Source organism: Meles meles, chromosome X (genome assembly GCF_922984935.1).
Source record: "Meles meles chromosome X, mMelMel3.1 paternal haplotype, whole genome shotgun sequence".
NCBI lineage: Eukaryota > Metazoa > Chordata > Mammalia > Carnivora > Mustelidae > Meles > Meles meles.
The window spans coordinates 17328572-17350461 of NC_060087.1; the positions used below are offsets into that span (position 1 = coordinate 17328572).

Genomic DNA, 21890 nt, shown 5'->3' on the forward strand with positions numbered 1-21890 from the left:
AGCCACCGAGGCGCCTCATTGATAAAATTACTTTAACATCTCCCTATGACTGTAACCTCTAATGACTCACAGTGGGTTTGCATCCACTCCATTTCTGAACATAAAGCTACTCTATATATAAATTACTGATGCTAAAAATTATCTTTTCTAGAAAATACTGTTGCAATGTTCTGAGACTCCATTGGAATGTAGTGGGCAAGCACTCCAAAATGCCTCTCACACCTGATTAGCTAAGAAAAAAACTGTAAATCACAACCACGATCTGGATTATGAATGGAAGGTACTGTACCTGTACCCTCTGAACCTAGATTTGTCCGGATAACCTAAATTTCTTCCCACGTACTTTTAAGTTTGGATTATTAGAAAAATAAACAAGCATACAGACAGGCCATCTTAAGTTTTACTTGGTTTGTATCACAAGCCTGAAAACATCAAAATATTTTGACTACTGTGGTTTTAGTTATTTTTAGGTGTGGTGGGGGCTGGATATCAACTTAAGTCAGTTGCGAAAAGTGGCAGTTCTGCAGCTCATGCACTAGAACTAGAGAAAATGGGTCACTGCAGAAACTGGCAAAACCAATTGACATTCTTGAAATGGTTATAAAAATAAAATGAGTTTCTCTTTTACTCGACGGGGCTATTTAAGAATGACAAAGAGAAAACATCTTTAAAGGTTGGAGAGAGTTTACATCTATACTTTCTAGGATTATTTGTCATTTAAAGTGAAGCTTCATTAGACAAACTGTTTTTACTAAGGGTTTCACAGTAGCCTTTTTAAGATTTCTGAAGACCATGAGTTTTGAAGGATCGTGTCTACAATTTGTCACTTCATTTAAATCCGTGTTACCCCTCAGTTCTTATATAAGATTATCTGAAAACAAAAGGACATCCCGTAAAATAGGTACTGGGCACAATCGGCTTTGACGAGTTGGCCGAAAACCTGACACTGAGCCCTTCGAAAGGCATGTGGGGCCGAACCTATCTCGGGATCACTACCACCAGCATTTGCAGGTTCCAGTCTCCACGCCTGACTTCCCAGGCCCTGGGCACCACCAGGGGCGGTCTGACAGCACCGGCCCTCCTGCCTCGTCATCGCTGCGTTTCTGTCTGGTGGAGCCGGTTCCCGTCCGCGGCATTCCACGCCCCTGTCTCCGCAGGCGTGCACGGGGCTCCGGAATCACCTCGGAAGCCCACTCAGCCGCGGGGAGGGCGTGAGCGAGGAAAGCCCGGGCTCTCGCTGTAACCCCCGCGCTCGGCGGTGTCCCCCTCCCCTCGACGGCGGGGCCACAGGTACCTCCTCAGCAGCCTGAGCATTCTGCGTTCAACTGGTGGACGGCCCGTCCCGCAGCCGCCACGTCCGCTCAGAGGCCCCTCGGAGGCGCCGGCAAATGACTGACTGACCCCGGGGCAGGGACTCGCGCCGACACCGCTGCGCACGCGCTCCTAGCGCGCCTCTATCCCGGGGCAGCTCGCCGGGCGGGAACGCGATTCTGAGAGCCGCTCGCACCTGCCTGACTGACAGGCAGACCCCGGGCTCGGGCCTCGTGCTGGAGCGCGCACGCGCCTCGCGCGCCTGCCGTCGGCCCCGGGGGCGGGACCGCGCGGCAGCGAGCGGGCGGGGGGCTTGTGGCGCGCGCGCCCCGCACCCGAGGGCTGCGGAGAGATATTTTGGGTGGCAGGAGGCCCCTCGTCATTTCCGCCGGGCAGCTTGTGGTGCCCTGGGCTTCACTCCCGCGCGCGAGGCGAGCGGGCAAGTTGGTTGCGGACGTGCGGCAGCTGCTCCTTTTCTCAGAGCCTGGACCCTCGGCAGTGCAAGCCGTGAACTGAAGCCCTGGAGGGACGGAGACCCGAGCGGAGTGGCGGAGCAACAGCCGCAGCCGCCTCTGCGGGAAGCGAGCAGAGAGTCCGCACAGAGCCGCGACCCCAGAGCGTTTCTCTCCCCGTCGCTGCTCCCGCCACTGCTGTCCGCCGTTTGCTAAGACACATTGCAGCCGCGATACGCGACACACAAAAGCCCTCTTCTCGCCACCCGCCCAGCGAGGCAGCGGCCAGCAAGGGACCCCACCTGAGGGCGGCTCGGGCTACCGAGTTCGTTTTGTGTCTGATCTCCGCGCCCGGCGCGGTAGCGACCCCGTGCCCATGGCTCTGATCATGGAACCCGTGAGCAAATGGTCTCCGAGTCAAGTAGTGGACTGGATGAAAGGTAATGCCCGCTGTGCGGAGGACGAGGCGGTCGTGGGGCGCCGGGGTACCGGCGCGCGAGAAGGAAGGGGCGCCTACGGCAGCTGAGACCGCTATCGGGGCTTCCACTGACTGATCGTGGTGCGCTGGGGAGAGTAGGGGGTCCTCCGGGGCAGGCGGGGGCTCGGGATCCCGATCTCCTATTGTCTTCAGTGGTGGCTCCCTAGCTAGAGAGGGGCGCGGAGAGAGCGGGGGTGCCGGCGCTATCGGATAGGGTTAGAAGGCTGGCCGCGGAATCCCAGTACATCTCGCCTCCTCCCCGCTCCTCACGGCGCTCCTAGGCCGGGAGGACGTGGCGACCCTTGTCTCTCCCCTCACGGAGGAGCCCCCAGGGACCTGCTCCTTTGCTCATTCCTTGCCGGGCCCCTTTGTTCCTGGCAAACCTAACGCCCCCTCGGTGGCCGTCCCTGCCAGGTGCCTTTTCCAGCGCCAACTCTCCCTACAACTTTTAAGCCCATATAATGGAGTCAGGACGCGGCTGCCCAGGTTTGGATCGGGGGAACTCCGCCAGTCTAGGCTAAAGATGCTCGGGGGATGCGCTACTTTGGGAGAATGGAAAACGTGCTTCCCCTGGGACAGCATCCGCGCTGGGATCTGCGGGCTCCTTCCTGCGCAAACCCTGCCCCTCGACTCCCCACGTCCTTTGCCTCTTTCTTCTCACGGGTCGAGGCTTTGGACCTCATGGCTTTTTATTGGGGGCTTGACGCCAGGTGTAAGGTGATGCGCATTCAAGTGCCCCCTCATTTCTTCCATCTTGAAGACGCGCCTCTTTTTTTCCCTGGCAATTTCTAATAACCACTGTTGTAGACACTCGCCCTCCTAGTCGCAAACGTGGGCTTTTTCTTTAGTCCCTGGGCTTTCCTGCCTCACTATCTCCCTCTGTTGTCTGAGTTAAGGGGCTTGTAGAGGATTCCCCTCACCCCATGACCACTGCCTCCCCCCATCACCAAGATTCCTAAAATTTGGGGAATGCTGACAGGGATGGATGGGATGAAATAAAGGATTTCTGGCCACACTTGGGAGATGTTAGAGCTTTGCTTGTGGTTATTCCTAAGCACAAACTGTAGGTAGATTAGTCAGGAGCCAAAGGCTTATCATTTGTGAAAATGCGTGTTGCGAAGACGAGGGAGCCCCTTCTGGGGGCTTGCTTAGATGGCAGACTTTGTAAGCTCCAGGTACTTTAGAACGAAAGATGGGGGTGATTGGAAGTGATTAAAAGGCACAGAAAGAAACTCAATCTTCTTTCCTCCTTTTCCGAACATTTTCGGCCTCTTGCTTATTCTTTTGGATTTTTCTTTATACATTTGCTTTTCTTTTATTTCCTTACTTGCCCCATTATCTCTCATTTAATTAGTTTTTTTTTTCTAATATGTGAAAAGTGCTTCGTAACTGCAAAGCACAGTACACATGAGTGTATTGAATTAAGTAGAATTCATTATCAACTGCCTCGGTGTGTGGTGCGTTGTGCTAAGGTGCCATGGGTGCCATGACTAAGACAAAGTCCTGCAGTGGCTCATCTTTTCTGTTTCTTCTTTTCATGTTTGCTATCGAAATTACGCCCTCCTAGATTCCCACCAACCCTCAAGCCCTGTGGAATGTCGGAAACAAACATCTGTCTTCTCTGTTTCTCAGTCATGGAAGAAAGAGCCAGGCTGTATGCAAGAAGCAAGAATGCCTAATTAAAACCCTTTCTTTGAATTTGCCTAAAAGGTTACTTTGGTTTGAGTCTGTTACTGAAATGCTCAGTAGAAAGGTATCTTGGCTCCATGCAAGTCTGATTACCTTCACAAATTCCCATGACGCTTGTAGCGAGTGATGCATACTCCATCTTCTTCACCTCCACCCTCCCAGTATAATCTTGCAGTTTCTTCTTTCTCTACAGTTTAGGTCGACTGAAGCAAGTAGAACATATGACATACATATTCTGACACACATTATTAGATTTACAGTACAGTAGTCCTTTTAAAAATCTCTCCAGCCCTTTAAAACTCTCTCCAGCCTAAAACGCAGCATCTTTGAAGTTGGACTAACATTGTTAGCTATAATTTTCAATGATTGTTATATGTAAGTTGATTAACTTATTTTCATACCTGTTGGTGATTCATTTTAGAGCTATTGGGAAAGATGAAGCCACTAGCCAAGCTAGAATTTGTATATTTCTGTACACATTAGACTAGAAGAGGAAAAACTGATGTCATTGTCTCTATTTCAAGTCCCAAACTGCTTACTGCTGAAATGTCTATAATCTTCATATAAATTTGATTTCAGATAATAACAGAAAGCAAGATTTTAAAGAATAGTTGGACGAAATGAACATTTTTCAACTTGTAATTATACTATTATCTTAATTTTTCTTTTTTTTTATTATCTTAATTTTTCTTCCCTACTCTTTTCCCCAAATAAACTTTACAAGTAAACACATTTTAAAAAGCTTTTCACCCTTTCCTCAGATGCAGTAGTATTTAAAAGTCAACTAATTTAGGTTGTAGCTTTAAAATGGCCAAACTTCCTTTGGTGTTGTATAATGTATAGTATTATAAAGGCAGAGAATGAACAAAGAATGAACAAGACTTTTGAACAACTGCAACATTGTGGGAGTTCTTCAAACCATACTCCTAATGTGACTGTTTCATCATCCTTAACATTTAAAGCATATAGCATATGCTTTCAGCTAGTCACAATCATAAATAGTTATAACTCTATATAGTAAGGTATATGCTTTATGCTCTTTCTAGGGTGTTTTTCTCTTCACAAAACAGAAAAGGAGACATTAAGCATATAAAAATTACACTGCCATATATTTATGTTTCCAGACAATTTATATAAGTGGTATAGAAACTCATCAGAGGAGATGAAGGAAAAAAAAAAGCTGATGAGATTATTATATTCAAAATTGTTTCTGAAGGACCATTTATACATTGCAATTCATTTTGAGCTTTTTTATTAAAATGTATTTGAGGGAGGTAAATATTAAATTTATATATTATTAGTAAAGATAAAAGGAAACACTTGCATTTTTTTGTCTCATCACCAACTCTACTATTTGTAAAATCCAATACTCACTGAATTTTCTTCTAAGAATCAAAATTGTTGTGACACAGTGTCAGGATTAGTTCCAGTAAATATATGAACTCCTCATGAGTCAGTAAAATAAGCAGTTACCTTCCAGATATCTTCATGGTACTTCAGACTACTTGGAAATATAGAACTTCAAAATTAATTTTATAAAAATATTTTTTGAGAAAATCAAATATACATCATTTAGCATTTGAAATCTTTTTTTCAGTAGGAAATTAGATTCAATCCTCTTGTAGTTCTGACAAAATTATAAAATGTAAACCTTTTTAGAGTAAAAGGGAAGCCTTTAGTAGAGAAAGCTGTAGGTAGAAAAGTAGGCCAATAACGGTTTCTAATTTTTGCTCAGTTTATTGCTCTAAAATATATCATATCTCAGCTCTTACCTATTCACTTGCAGTGCCTATAGAAATACTCTGTAATCTATAGTTGTTTGAGTTTACTTTTTTGCCCACCGAAATATAGCAAAAACATCTGAACACCAGGCCCCTATTATTAATTTCAATATTAATTTTCCTTGTCTTTGTCACACCCAATATTCTAGTTTTCTTCTCACACTTTTTCCAACTTTGAAACTCCTCCAAAATATCCATATGACTAAGATAAAGTTATTTTCTGCAGCTAACTCCTTTCATGATATTTTTTCCAGTGATCTTTAATCCCTTCCCTGATCAAATAAAATGAATTATTGTTTTCAGAGTCAACCAACAGGCCCTGCTTTGCTGGTCTTCTCTTATGGTCTCTGTGACTTAGCTCTTTCTACTCTTACAGTATGAGTCCTAAAATCTAAATTTTTAAGATAATTTTTTTCAAACCATCCCACAATTAACTGCTCTGTTCTTTTCTGTTTATTATAACCCTTTTTCTTTGAAAACCATCACTGACTTCTACTTTCTATCCTGATGACTCAGCCATCTTGAGGACAGAAAATGAAATACATTATTTTAGGTATTAAAAACAAAGATAAAACCTTCACTTTGCATCCAGCCCTACAAAAGAGGGAAATGTAGTGATGAAATAAGGTCTATTTATTATAAAAGTTAAATGCTACAATTAAGAATGTATCTGATAAGATACAGAAATTTTTACAGGCATGGTGATCTCTAATAGTTTTACCCCTCATAAGACCTAGAGTTTGAGGTTGGAATATATTTTATTAAGATGAAGGAAAATATCAAATTTTTGAGTCAAACTGTCTTGAGATAGAGACAGAGGAAAAATCTTCTGGCAGAAACTTGAGAAGCATGCATTGTAAACTAGTCCTATTGCTTTTGAAAAATTGTTTTTTTCCTCAACTGCAGTATGACTAGATAGTCACCAACAATCACCTACTCTCCATTTGACATTTTTTGAAACTCAATACTTGTCATTTCACACAAAGAAGAAATTTACCTTTTCTGTATGTAGAGGTTAGTTCACAGGAAACATCATTTTATTTATACTGTCATTAACCTTTATTCTTTAAGGTAACACTCATGATTTGTGCAGATTAGGAAAAAAGAGTCTATTTATGTAGATACATTCTGGTATCTAGAGATTATTTACTCTGTATTTCTACATGGAAGGGGTTTTAATGGATTGTTTTAAATAAATTATTCTCTGCTTTGGGGAAATTAGTCTCTGTAAGGGATGACAGTGACACTGAGAAACTTAAGCCAAAACAGAGAAAGGTGCCAACTAGAACATTTGCTAAAGTTAAAAAATGTTTGCATTATGTATACAAGCACCAGTGGAAACACAAGATGATGTTTTTAATTAGTCAGGAAGGAATCCATGGGGGAGGTGGGATTTTAGCAACTTTTTATACTATTTAACTAAGGCATATTCTAAGATGGATGTAGTCTAAATAAAGGCACAGCAAGAGACTTTGGAGTTGAGATGGAGTGATTAACCAGAACAGTTGTGTCTAGGTTTGTCTGGTTGGAGGAGAGAGGTGGGCAGTGGAGGAAAAGTGAAGGAGGAGCCATGAGTAGGTGGCACAAAAGTACAAGAACAAATCTGCATTTCACAAAGACAATAAAACTCTCATCATGTCCTGAGTTTAAATAAATACCACATTATAAAACTTTGGCTGCCAAAAATAAGCCCACAAAGAATGTGTATTGAATTAGTACAGCTGTTTCAAATCTGATTCTCAGGAATAATTTGGAAATAATGTTAAAGTGAGTTATTTTGAAGATTAATTACATCATTAACATTATGTTGTTGGATATTTAGAATTTTATTCATCCAAATTCTTATATGAAGAATGAAGATAAGCTTTTAAGTTATTGCTGTTGTTCTTAAAACAGTGATAAATTATCGTTTTCATGTATAGCAGAGTGGGACTTAAATTTGTTCTTAATGACTTTTAGCTTTCCATGTGACTTCCCAACAGCACCTCAACACATAAGGTTTATTGTGAAAGATGAAGGATTGGTTTCTATAAAGAGTACTAGAAGGGTGGATCATTTGTACTTTAAAAGAGGGAAGGGAGAATAAGTAATTTTTTAATAAATGTAGCCTAAGCTTTTTATTTTTAAGATTTTGTCATAGTTTAGTGTCTTGCTAAAGGAAAGCAAATGTAGTCTTCACTACAAGATCATTGTGTTAAATAACAGTCGGTGAGTGAATTCAGTTTTTATGCGTAGCATAGGCTTATGTTCCCCAAAATGGAATATTTCTGTCGTTGTGGGAGCTAAATGATCAAAAGAAGACAAAGACTTGATTTTTGTTCAGTATTGTAAAACATTGTTTTTGTATTAAAACAAACCTGGATATTAAATTCATGGTAGAGAAAGCAAAATTGGCATGATTTTAAAGATGATACCAGAGGCTTAACAGGAATTCTAGGCTTGTAGCATGCTGTTTCAAGCAGCATTTCCCAGACCTTCCAGGGTTATGAGTAAATTTCGTTCAGCAGTTGTGGTTGCATCAGTGGAATAATCTGAGAAGTGCTGCTTTGGGTTTAGAAACGGTAAAATTAATGAAGCTTACTTCCTCCTGTTCTCATATTGCAAAGGACAAAATATTATCTTTTCAGTCAAGGTCATGATATTTATAGCATTTTTTTGTTTGTTGGTTGGTTTTTGGTTTGGTTTGGTTTTGGTTTTGGGGTTTTGGTTTTTTTGGAACCATAAACCTATAGTCAGCATAAATTTCTCAGGAATATTTCTCATCTTATCCTCTCCTCTCTCCTCTCAGCCCCATCAACTTAAAAAACTTAGTGGCTTCTCATTGTTTTTAGGATAAAGATAAAAACCCTTAGTGTGGCTTTTAAGACCACTGAAGATTTGGCTACTCCTTTTGAAATAAGGCCTTATTCCTAGCACTAACTAATGGCCTTTCAATCTCGTTTGCCTACCACTGAGCCTTTGTACTTAATAGAGGTTCCCTTGCCTCTTTTCTTCACCCAGTTAAGTCCTACTCATCCATATCTCAGGCCTCCCCTCTTTGCCTCAGAAAAGCCTTCTCCGTTCTCCAGGTCACATCAAATCCTCAGTTGTATGCTCTCCAGGTACCATTTGTATCCTCATTCCTTATGCCAGTTTTATTTTTACATTAATTTCTATGGTTATTTGTTGAGGACAGGGACCTCATCTAATTTACATAACAAGGCATAAGAAAGTATCTGGTAAAAAGTAGGCACTCAAGAAATATTTGTTGAAGGAAGGAATACATAAATATCACAAATTCCTGGTCCTTCAGCAAAGTTGCTTTCCTAAATGAAAATGCATTTAAAGTCCCTTATAATGCTCTAATGGATACTTTAGTGCCAAGTTGTATATTGTTTGCCAGAATATAGTAGAAGTAGAAGTGGGGTTGCTCTAATTCATAGTTGTATCGCTCTAGTCAATTCAGTGACCTAAATCATGGTTTAGATTCATTTCATTAAGAAATGTGAATAATTTCAGTGTATCTAAGTGTTTAAGTGTTTAAGCTATAAATATTATTTGCTGATGTTGTATTATTAATAGGCCAACCCAATAGGCAAATGTTACCTAAAAAATTAAAACATATCTCTTAAGAATTTATTTTTTTCATACAAATTTTCTAATCGTTTCTTCATTTCAGTGTTTTAAAAGAACTCTATGTATTTTGGAATGAGTGGTAGAGTGAAAATGATAAAATGCCTTAAATTTCTCCTCTTACAGGGACACCTGTGTGGCTCATTTGGTTAAGCATCTGCCTTTGGCTCCGGTCATGATCCCAGGGTCCTGGAATCAAGTCCCACATTGGACTTTTTGCTCAGGGGGGAGCTTCCTTCTCCCTCCGCCTGCTCTGCCTACTGCTCCTCCTGCTTGTGCTCTCTCTCTCTTAAAAAAAAATTTTTTAAGTTTCTCCTCTTAGAAAAAACCCATGTAAGGAATTAAAATGTTTTTTTCTGTAGTGAAAAGAAAATACCCTTTGCTTGTTAATTTTGATGATAAAATGGAAAAATTGCCTTTTAATTTAATAGTAACCATTATCTGTATTATCATTAAAGTTGAATTTATATTTTTACTAATAGGAATAAAATGAAAATACTTAACAATGCATCTTAAATCAACATTTTTAAAAGATTTTTGTAGCTTTTTTTTTTAAAAGATTTTATTTATTTATTTGACAGAGAGATCACAAGTAGGCAGAGAGGCAGACAGAGAGAGAGACAGGAGGAAGCATGCTCCTCGCTGAGCAGAGAGCCCGATGTGGGGCTCGATCCCAGGACCCTGAGATCATGACCTGAGCCGAAGGCAGAGGCTTTAACACACTGAGCCACCCAGGTGCCCCTTAAATCAACATTTCTTACATGATTTTCCATCTCTCCTGATATTGAAAAATGAATTTTAATTTTTTAAAGTAAATACAAATTTGGGCTAATTTTTAAGGGCACTCATTAAGAACCTATGTAGTGAGTTATTGTAATCTTTAAATACTCATATGGATTTTTTTGTTAATAACATGTTACTGGATAATCAAGTAGCAAGTAATAGGAGATTTTTCTAATTAAACAAGTCCCTCCCCCTAGATTTACAGTAGTTACAGTATAAATCAGAATAAGCAAAATTTTTAAGACTTTAACTTAACTTTGTGCAGAGCTGTTAACTTTTAATAAAACACCTTCAGACTTCATCTTTCTAGCTAGTACTATAAAACAATGGGTTGCAATTGTGCCCTGATTTAAACTACAAATAACTATTCAATATGATACAATTTTTTAGCCTTTAAAGATATATTTAATTTGTTTGATTTCAATTTAAATTACAATCATTCATTCCAATAAAAGTTTTCATTAACTTAATTATACTCTTGGCAATTTCAGGGAAGAAGGGGTTATGAGTATTTACATAAATTTACTGAATCTTTAATTTTACTAAGCGTGGTAACTGCTGTTTAATTTTCTATGTTCATCTGTTGACTATCACAACATAAAATTGTTTTAAAAACCAAGATTTATTAAATGAAACAAAATTCACAATGATATTATTGTATTATAGTTCGCCAAGGTCAAAACATAGTTATATCCACTACTCAGTGTTTATCCAAAGAAAACAAAAATACTGATTTGAAAAGATATGTATGCACCAATGTTTATTGCAGCATTATTTACAATATCCAAGATATGGATGCAATCTAAGTGCCCACCAATAGATGAATGTATAAAGGAGATGTGATACACACAGACATAAACAGTAATATTACTCAGCTATAAAAAAAGAATGAACTTTCTCCATTCATGATAACATGAATAGACCTAGAGAATATTCCATTAGGTGAAATAAGTCATACAGAGAAAGACAAGTATCATGATTTCACTTACATGTGGAATCTAAAAAACAAAAGAGCAAACAAAAGCACACAGACTCAAATACAGAGAACAAACTGGTGATTGTTGGGGGGGATGGGGGATGATCAAAATAGCTGATGGGGATTAAGAGGTACAGACTTACAGTTATAAAATAAGTAAGTCATGGAGATGAAAAATACAGCATAAGGAATGAAGTCAATAATATTGTAACAACATTTTATGGTGATAGTGACTAGAATTATAATGGTGAGCATTACATAATGTATACAATTGTTGAATCATTATATTGTACACCTGAAACTAATATAACATGTCATTTATACTTCAATAATAAAAATGTTTTTTTAATTGCATAATTGATATCAAGTATTACACACTTATCTCTCTCCTTTTTTTAGAGAGAGGGAGAGAGGGAAAGGAGGGGCAGAGTGAGAGGGAGAGAAGATCTCAAGCAGGCTCCACACTAAGCACAGAGCCCTACCTGTGCTCATCTCACAACCCTGACATCATGACCTGAGTCAAAATCAAGAGTCAGGCATTTAGCCAACTGAACCACTCAGATACCTCAACCTACGTATCTCTTTTGTATTTACTTGACATTAATGTTCCTGGAAATTAGTCCAATTAGGTAGGTTGGAAAGTCTTCTATTAAGGTAATAGATAAGAAGAAACCACATTGTTAGTTGCTTTAAAAGTGTTGCCCAATATCCTTTTTTGTTTGTTTGTTTAATTGGATTTTTTATTTTGTTTCAGCTACATCTGCTATTTTTAAAATGGGCTTGCAACATGTTTTCTCAAATAATATCTACAACAAATCAATGGAAGGCTGGCGTCGATCCTGGATTTTACTTTTTTAAACTTGTTTACCAAAGATTATGAAAGAATCTATTTTCTAGCTAGTTGTTAGACTTATAATGTGACTTATTAGTGAAAACCTTAAAATGATGGCCATAAGTAAATGCTGAATGATTAAGTTCAACATTAGCTGAATTCTTATTATAATTTTGGTGTGTTAAATATATATGGGAGTTTATTTCATATACTTTTATTTCTCAACCATCCACATTATTTTCAAAATGTTTAATAGTCCTGGGGGTTCGTGATTTTTTTCCTGGCTGAGCATAAAATTCATATTTTAATTTCATGTAATTTGTTTATTAGCTTTCAAAACACACCACTGAGCTGTTAAAGACATATAAATGAGACAATGTTGCAGTTTCTGTTAATGGAGCTCAAAACAGACATGTAGTCCAGTTGCTGGTTTTCCTTCCCACTTGCCAGAACCTATGTGGATTCAGAGTTCAGTGTGGTAAAGAACCAATGTGCAAGGCAGGGTTAGATGCTCCTTCCTGATTTCCCCCCATAGTAGTGCCATGGTGAGTCTTGGGGCAGTTTCTTTTGACATCACTGTTGCTTTAAATCAGTGGCAGAGCTTTTCTTATCTAAAAGACTGTTCCTTTGCCTTCTAGCTATCAGATGCAAGTTGTTCAGTTTGATGCCAAATTGTCACACACAGAGAGAAGCTTTCTATGAAATGCTGAAGAGTAGATAATTTTTCTTTCTAATCTGTTTCTAGATATAATTCTTTAAGTATATTTATGGTAAAAACATGTTAGTCCAGAACTTATTTGGGATTTAGGATAATTACAGTAGGTTTTTATTGAAGTTTACTCTTAATATGTGAAGGAAGGGTTTGCTGATCGATCTAATGATATAAACAAGGTCGGAAAGAAATTGACCCCAGAAGATATGGTGTTTCAAGTACTGTACTCTGCCAGGAGCCATTTCCGTACTGAAAATATCCTAGCTAGAAGTGAGTTGATTTTTAGTTAGAATTTCTGCATACTTTGAATCATGCTTTTGAGGGGGGGGCGGTTCAGGAATATTTTTGTAGACTTTCTGTGATATAGTTTGGTTCTTCCCTTCATTTGCCAAAGTTAGGAAGGTTTATTATTGGTAGTAATCCTTAAAATAAGATAAGGAACTGTTATTGACACCGTTTTACAGGTAAGGTGCAGAGAAGTTAAGCCACACAACAGAGATTGTACAGCTGTTCAGTGATGGAATTAGGTTGGACCTCAACTCTTTTCTTCTCTGTCGAATTGGATTTACACTTTGGTAGGTGAAGAAAACAATTCAGGATTGTACATAATTATCTTCAGACTTGACTTCTATTTTTTTAAGTTTTTAATTTAATTCCAGTTAGTTAACGTACAGTGTAATATTAGTTTCAGGTATACCATATAGTGATTCAGCACTTCTATACCAGACTTGACTTCTAAAACATTTCCTAAATTTTCTACCCTGTAAAAACTGGCACCAAGTAGGTTATAGTAAAGAACAGTTTGGAATCAGATGTCTGGCTTAGTTATATCCAGACTCTATTACTTCCTAGCTTTGTGATTTTTGAGGGAGAATTTAAGTAACTTGCCAGATTTTTTCATTTTTGTAAAATAGGGGTGATGGTATTACCTATCTCGTAGGGTTGTGGTATATTTAAAACAATGCCTGATACATACTAAGTGCATGGTAAATGCCAGCTTTTTTTAAATTAAGGAATGGATTGCATTCTCTTGGCAAGCTTCAAAGGCACAACTACTAATAGATAATATTTATTGAGTACTTACCATGTACTGTGCTGGGTGCTTTCTCTGCATTATCTTATGCCTATCCTACCCCTGATAGATTGGAATTATCACTGCTTTACAAATGAAGACAGTTTTGCTTAGAAACATTGAATGACTTATTCTGTATACCCAAAAATTTATTTAGGAGGTGTTCAATAAATATTTTGAAAAATTAATAAATAATAGACAAAGCAGAATTTGAATAGATTTCTGACTGGTTACAAAACATATAATATTTCCACCTTGCCATTCTACCAGAGGTAGATATGAAATGAGAGGAATCATGGGAATAATTTCAAAGATGTGGATGTTCACTCCGCCAGACCTACCTTCTGTAGTATGCGGTAAGGTGGACTATGGTTCTTGGGTCCTTTTGGCCTCTAGAGGGGGATGGTGGTGTGGGTGGGTGAGTGGGTGGGTTTGTTTGTGTTGAGCTGTTTCCACTCAGAATAGTGCTTAAGCCAATGACAAAGATGCCACATATAATTATAGTCTTGGTGACACTTTCCTATTTTGATGTGAACCTCAGGAGTTTGATTCTTAGCTCTGCTGAGTCTAGACCTAAACAGAAGATCTACTTGAGACCACTGCTACTACAAACCCAGTGCTGGATGTTTTGCTCTAAAAGGAATGTTAATAAAAATACATGGTGTCTGATAATAGATGTTCATAAATGTCTTTATATTATATTACAAATAACGGCTTCTGTTTTTTTGTTTAGCTTTACTTAGCAGTGGTTAGCATTGCTCTCTGCATTTTGTTAGTGTTTCTTTGGACAGCAGACTTTATTCAGTGCATGCCTACAGCTTTGAAATTCTTACCTACCTACTAGATGGTAATTTTTCCCCCCAAATTGTTTTGTTTTGTTTGGAAACTCCTTTATCTTAGACCAGATTATGATATGATATGATACGATATGATAGCATAGTGAATCACAAAAAGATTTAAGTGTTAAAGAAAATTTAATCATAATCAGTCAAAAACTATTGTGAAGTCAATGCAAAATATGAATGGTCAAGTTCAGCTAGAGATGTTTGATCCATTGAGTACTTATAAAGTAGTAATTAAAGGTAAAATTCCTTCTACATTATATTTTAAAATGACACACATGGTTTTGCATGTATATATAAAATAGATATTCTAGCATGTATTTAGGAACTTAAAAGTTGGATTCTTTCAGGAAAAAAACCCACAAAAATGGTATTTCTTATTTCTCCTTGTTTTTCTTTAACGCAATTGAGGTGAGTTTGCTTTAGACTGGAAGTTTTAAAATAAGAGAAAACAACTTACATTGTTCTTTGTGGAGGGAATGATTTGATGCTTCTCATTCTTTATGAAAGCTATCACAATACCCACAATAATAGGCAAAAAAACTGAACTGTGTATTCAACTGTGTATCTCTTAGTATTATTGTTCATTTGATTACATAAAACACTTTTCCAAAGTGCTCATTATCTTTTAAAATTCATATGAATTAAAATTAATTTTCTTTGAGGATGTTTTGAGAATTTTATCACTTTCCTTGAAATAATTATTGACATCCTGTGTTAATAAGCACTCTGATATAGACTTTTATAAGCAGTCAGAGACAGAGTTTTAAATAAAGTTAACACCATGAATCTCCATCTGCATTCATTTTAAAATGTATCTAATTTAATGTTTAAAGGAAATGGTTACTAATTGTGGGACTTTTTTTACATGAGGCTGCTTTGTCACTTTATTCTTATATTTATAACAAATACACACAAAAAGTAAATATAGCAGAATAATACGTTGAGATCTAATGACATTTTTCTCCTTAGTGATGCACCAATGATAAGATCACAAAAAATTAAGGCTGGTATGTATTTCTGTAAAGTAAGGATTTAAAAATATATACGTTGTGTACCCTCAAATGAATAACATGATTTTCACACCAAAATTTATTTCTTTATATCAGTAAATATCTAGGGGTTCAGATCTGGTTTTATAAATATCATAAACATTTTTATGTTTTTTTTCTCAAATCAGGGTCCAAGTAAAGTCCACATATTGTAGTCTACCTTATTCTTTTTTCCCTGCATCATTTCTTTAGGACCCAGTACTCTCTGTATGTACCTTATGTAATGTCTCCTGAAATAAAACTCATAGATAATATAGCCCGCCTACTAATATAATTTTTAAAAATTCACCGAAATGAACATATTGTAATGTAATGACCATATTGTAATAAAAAAGAAAAATAATTTGTAAAAATAAAATAGGCCTTTATATGCAGGTACTCAATATAACTATGCTAGGAGAAACTAATTGATGTTTTTTCCTGCTTAAAATGAGCATATCTGGATTTAAGAGAAGCAGTAAGTTCAGAAGTTGTTCCATAGAAGTACAAGAAGATGGACGAGCAGATGAAATGATAGACACTGCAATAAAAATGAGTATTAGGGGAAGTGGTACAAGCTAGACTCTATAATTCCTATAGAGTATTTTATAGTCATGTGGAAAGGAACCACAGCTTTTCAGAGAAATGGGAGACCTCTAGGGATAGGGACAGAATATTTAAGATGAGCCTGGAGCATCTTGTAGCACCAGAAAGTAAGGAAGTGCTCAAAAAACACAATGATGACATGCAAAAGACTTAGAAGTCATTCTGAAACAGCTCTCAAGGGCTAAAGCTGCAACATTTTGAGGAACAAAAGTAGTATTGGATTATAGCTCAATACACAGAATAAATATCCATGAATCCCTACTGATGTAAATAAATGTCTGAATAAATAAAGAAATGAGGAAAAAAAGAAAAATCTCCCCTACAAAGAATTCCAAATAATTTATATAGATAATCCCCTCTCAAAAAAGTGGCACTTAATTCCCCACCCCTTGAATGTGGGCTGCACTTAGGGACTTGTTTCCAAAGAGTAGAGTGTGGGAGGGGGAAACATAACTTGATAGTGGAGAAGCCTAGTAAATACTGTGTTGGCCAGATGATCAGGGTTTGCATCATCAGTGATAAGTCATGCTGATGATAGCATGTACCCTTAGTATGATATGATATGTTGAGAATGTCACTTTATCCATGTGGTCTTCCTCCCCCAAACCCATAAGCCCAGTCTAACTACAAGATAAACATTAGATCCAAATTTAGGACATTTTACAAAATACCTGACCAGTATTCTTCAAAACTCTTAAGGTCATCAAAAAAAAACAAGGAAAATGTGAGAAACAGACAAAAGGAGGCTAAGGAGACATGATGATTATTTGTATTATGGTGTCCTGGATAAGATACTGGAACAGAAAAAGCACACTAGGAAAGAACTGGTGAAATCTAAACATAGTGGAATTTAATTAATAACAGTCTGCTAGTGTTGGTCCACTAGTTATGACAAATGTATCATAGTAATATGAGTTGTTAATAATAGAATATGGATAAGCGGTATATAGAGACTACATATATATATACACATATATATATAAAATAGGATATATATATATAATAGTAACTTCCCTATAGATCTAAAACTTCTGCAATAAAAAGCTTATTTAAATAAAAAATAGAGTTTATTTTCAAATTTGGTAATATCAAAATGTAAGCAGTATGTCATGCATAAAATAGCTTTGGTTTGCCTCTGTTAGTGTTAATAAAGCCTTTCAAATGCAAACAAGCAAAAAGTCATGGGATACAGGCATTTCTTCAATGTGTAACTGTTGCATCTGTCTAGCAACCATTTGGTAACTAGATCATTGTGATAATCCCAAACTCCTCAAAATCCTCAAAAGGCTCCCAACAGGCAACATTGGCCCTGTCGTGACATCAAAATCTCTTTGCCTTACCTCTTCTCTCCTGTGTAAACCTCATGTTTTTCCACACATGAAAAAATTCTCTTGGATGATTGGTATACCTGGTTTTCCTTCTACTGAAATTAATGTTTTAGTTGATTAGGTTTTTTTTAAACCTTTTGCTAATCAGGAAGTGTTTAAGAAAAGGAAACTGGGGGACCTGGATGGCTCGGTTGGGCATCTGCCTTCCGCTCAGGTAATGATCTCAGGGGCCTGGGATCAAGCCCCTTATCAGGCTTCCTGCTCAGCTGGGAGCCTGCTTTTCCCTCTGCCTGCCACTATCCCCGGTTTTGCTCTCTGGCTCTCTCTGTCAAATAAATAAATCTTTAAAAAAAAAATCCAAAGAAACAAAAAAAAAAAGAAAAGGAAACTGAATGTGCATGGGATAGGGTGGAGACCACCAATAGTTAGCTCATGTTCTTATTTTACCTTACAAACAGATTTGCAGTTAAACTCTTGGACAGAAGAGTGTGCTATTCTTTTTTTTTTTTTTTTAAAGATTTTATTATTTTATTTATTTGACAGAGAGAGAGATCACAAGTAGGCAGAGAGGCAGGCAGAGAGAGAGAGGAGGAAGCAGACGCCCTGCGGAGCAGAGAGCCCGACGCGGGGCTCGATCCCAGGACCCTGAGACCATGACCTGAGCCGAAGGCAGCGGCTTAACCCACTGAGCCACCCAGGCGCCCCAAGAGTGTGCTATTCTAAACCTTGTTAACAAAGCCTGATTTCCAATACTCCTATAATGGTAGTTTCCTGAAGACACTCTCTAGGAATGTTAGAGAAGGTGTGAAAATTTTTAAGAAAATGTTGTGGTTTATAATAATTGATTTTAAGCTGAATATATAAATATGTGTGTAAATACTTAGGGCACATATCTGCTTCAGGCAGATATACTGAAATTGCATATAGCTAAATGACTCTTTCTCATTGTTTTTCTGCAAAGAAGTCAACATTTTTCTTGTTGTCACTAAATGTAACACCTTATTTTCATTGTATTATGGAGTTGTGTAGTGTGTTAGTACCTGGGTTTGGATATGAGGGTGGTTGTAACTTACGGCCTCTTTTGGTCACATCGCTAAGAAATTATATTTCAAAATAGAACTGTTATAATACTTGTACTTTATTCCTGTATCTCTTTGGTTAAGATCTTCCATATTTTCTAGTTTACTAGTGTGCATATCCTAAAAGGAGAAAGCTCTGATAATAAGTAGATAAAACTATGATCAGGAATTTAATGCATTGACCTGATAACCCTTCTCTTCTTACCATAATAAATTGAAATGTTATAATTATCACGGTTTCAATTTACTTGATTCTTTGTTATTAATCCATGTCTGTAAAAGTGTGAAGTTCTCCTGATGTTGATATGAATGTCTTAGAATTGTCTTTTTTTTTTTTTTACTAAATGTCTTCTTTTTACTAAATGTCTTCTTTTTCTGACCTTGTGTATGCTCTGAGAATGCCAAGATGTACATTATGTTCTCTGTGAAATGCTTCTGCTTTTTGTACAAAGTGGTAATTCTTAAGCTACCCTCACTGGAATGAAAGAGAGTTTGTTTTGTTTGTCTGCTTTGTTTTGTTTTAGTAAGGTAAGAATGCTTTGCCAAAAAAAAAAAAAAAAAAACAACTTCCAAAAAAACCAGCCTATTTAAGTTATACAATAAATATCAAGGGTTTGGAGCTATCATTGAATATGTGACTGGACAGGATGTTAACTTTCCAAAATTCTCCAATAGATATCCCAGGTTAAAATCTGTCTCAGGATAGGTGAACAACATTTAGATTGACGTTACTTTCATAACTTTTCCATTATACTTTTCATAATAAAATTGTACAGACTTTGGATGACTACCTATTTCAATAATACTGTCTTATAATAATTAAAAACAGATCGTTATAAGGAAATTTTGTCATTTGCATGACTTTCAGAATGCAGATGGCTTAGAAGTAGACTTGGAAGCTTTTTTCAGAGTACAGATGGACACAAGTTCTTCAGTGAAGTTAGTTAAGAATAATCATTATATAACAACCATGGTCTTGTAGGCTGCCATGTAGAAGTAGTGTTCTACTATACCAAATAAAAATGCCAAATGATGCTTTTCAGGGCTGCGGAAAACATTTTATCACCTGTACCCATGCCAGAAGACTCACTCCCCTATCTACTACCTGTCACAGATGGATAAAAAATATTAAAGGGACAAATATTTAGGAGGAAACACTATATGTGGAAGATGATACAAACTATCTGGAAGCCTCTCCCTTATAGTCCAACCTCAGTTCTGTCCTGTCTTAGCCATATGTGTTTAACTCATCTTCTCCCAAGCCCTCAGTTTCCTTATTTAAAAATGGGGATCAGGAAAATGAGCTTCATAGGGAATTCTGAAGAATAGTCAGTCAAGATGCAGTCCACGTAGAAATGGAGTTAACTTTTCGACACTGGCAAATAATGGCTTATTAATTACCGAACATGATTTTAAAATGATCTTTATGGAAAGGTTACTTTAAGAATTATATTTCAATTTAGAAATAAATTACAAGATATAGCTCATATATGTTTGCCTTAAGACATGGCATACAAAGAAGATTACACTGATTTAAAAATGTATCTTGGGTGTGGATTTCAGGTAGCTAATTCTTTCTCTGACGGCTTTATTGAAGCATTTCTAACCAGACCATTTTTTTCTTGAGTCAAATGATCACTTAAGTAATTCGGCCTCATTCTTAGAATGCTATATCTCACTCTTCCTGCCAGGGAAGGCAATACAAAGGCCTCGCAGTACTGCTGTTGATGACTCTCAAACGTGCTGAAGTCTGAACCAGTGTAAGCCTCCTCTCAGGAATAGACTGCATATCATGGTTCCTCATACTTCTCAGCATTACTTAATCAGAAGGTTCATGATCATTGAAATTTCATTTCTCAGGCTTTGCCAGAAGCACGGAGTGTAAGAGTTTTGTCATCACAGGCATATACGTGGTGTTCATTATTATGAAACACTGAATCTCTGCGGTGAAAATGATAGGCATTTATGAGCACTAGAACTCCATTTAAGTGATAAGAATGCATTGACTTTTCATAGGAGAAACAGTCAGTTGTAAGAAACAAATGAACCAATTCATTTGAGCCTGGATCACTGAAAACTAGAGAGAATCACTGGCAAAACAATGCCTTTTCTCATTCATGTGTCACAAGTGGTATTTGGATTGAGGACAATTGAAAAGCATTAAGACAACAAATTAGTTCCCTTGTTGTATAGAACAGTTGTTGGAAAATGTACTTTCCCAAAGCTAGTTTGCTAGCCTCTTTTTTTTTTTTGTTTTATTACCAGTAGGTTTTTTTCTCCTTAGAGCTCATATTTTGGCCTGCATTTGTATTTTTCTTGGAAAAATGTTCTGTATATCCAACACTGGTGCACTTTGTGTAAAGGATGTCTACTCACATATAAAATTTGGTTTAGAGGAATTTCTAAAATATAGAAATTAAGAGTCTTCTTTTAATCAGAATAACAGTCTGACAATATTTGACTTTAAAGCTTTTGAGAGAGCTCTTTCACCATGATTTTGTTGTTATTGCTACTTCTTCCATCTTTTTGATATTGATACGTTTCTAAATGACAGGATACAACAATATGCCAGATTTTATTCTTCTATTCAAACTTTGAAGGTCAAATGGATATTTTTGTTTGGCCCTGAACCATCTATATCTCATTTCTAAAAACTGTATTAAATTTAAACCAAATGAATGTTTTAAAAAAATGATATCATGAGGCAGCTCTGATTCTATCAGTTACCTTGAGAGAATCATTTGAATTTCTGGTTTTCTTTACTATAAAGGAAAGTTGGGTGATATGTTCTCTATTAAAACTCTTAAGTTTCTGTGATCCTAAATTTTTCTTTTTTTTAAATATTTTATTTATTTATTTGACAGAGAGAGAGGTCACAAGTAGGCAGAGAGGCAGGCAGAGAGAGGGAGAATCAGGCTCCCCAGTGAGCAGAGAGCCCGATATGGGGCTCGATCCCAGGACCCTGAGATCATGACCTGAGCCGAAGGCAGAGGCTTAAACCACTGAGCCACCCAGGCGCCCTGATCCTAAATTTTTCTTAAATAAATGTTTATTTATCTATTTTAGAGAGAGAGTATGTGCATGAGTGGGGGAAGGGGGCAGAGGGAGAGAGAGAATCTCAAGCAGACTCCCTACTGAGTGCGGAGTCCAGTGTGGGGCTCCATCCCAGGACCCATAAGATGACCTAAACCAAAACAAAGAGTCAGTTGCCCAGTCAACTCAGCCACCCAAGCACCCGGGTTTCTAATTTTTTTTTTTCTAAAGATTTTATTTATTTGACAGAGATCACAAGTAGGCAGAGAGGCA

General features: G+C 37.5%; 1 protein-coding gene across 5 annotated transcripts in view; it reads left to right on the forward strand.

Moving 5' to 3' along the window:
- The first annotated feature begins 1198 nt into the window (after positions 1 to 1198).
- Positions 1199 to 21890, forward strand: part of CNKSR2 (connector enhancer of kinase suppressor of Ras 2) — a 299498-nt gene continuing 278806 nt past the window's right edge. For 4 of the 5 annotated variants that reach the window (XM_045996324.1, XM_045996326.1, XM_045996327.1 and 1 more), the window contains exon 1: positions 1201 to 2203. In XM_045996324.1, the coding sequence (XP_045852280.1) occupies positions 2140 to 2203 (64 nt within the window). In that variant the 5' untranslated portion in view covers positions 1201 to 2139. Of the gene's footprint in view, positions 2204 to 21890 lie in introns of all 5 variants that reach the window. The other variant, XM_045996325.1, reaches the window with a different exon arrangement.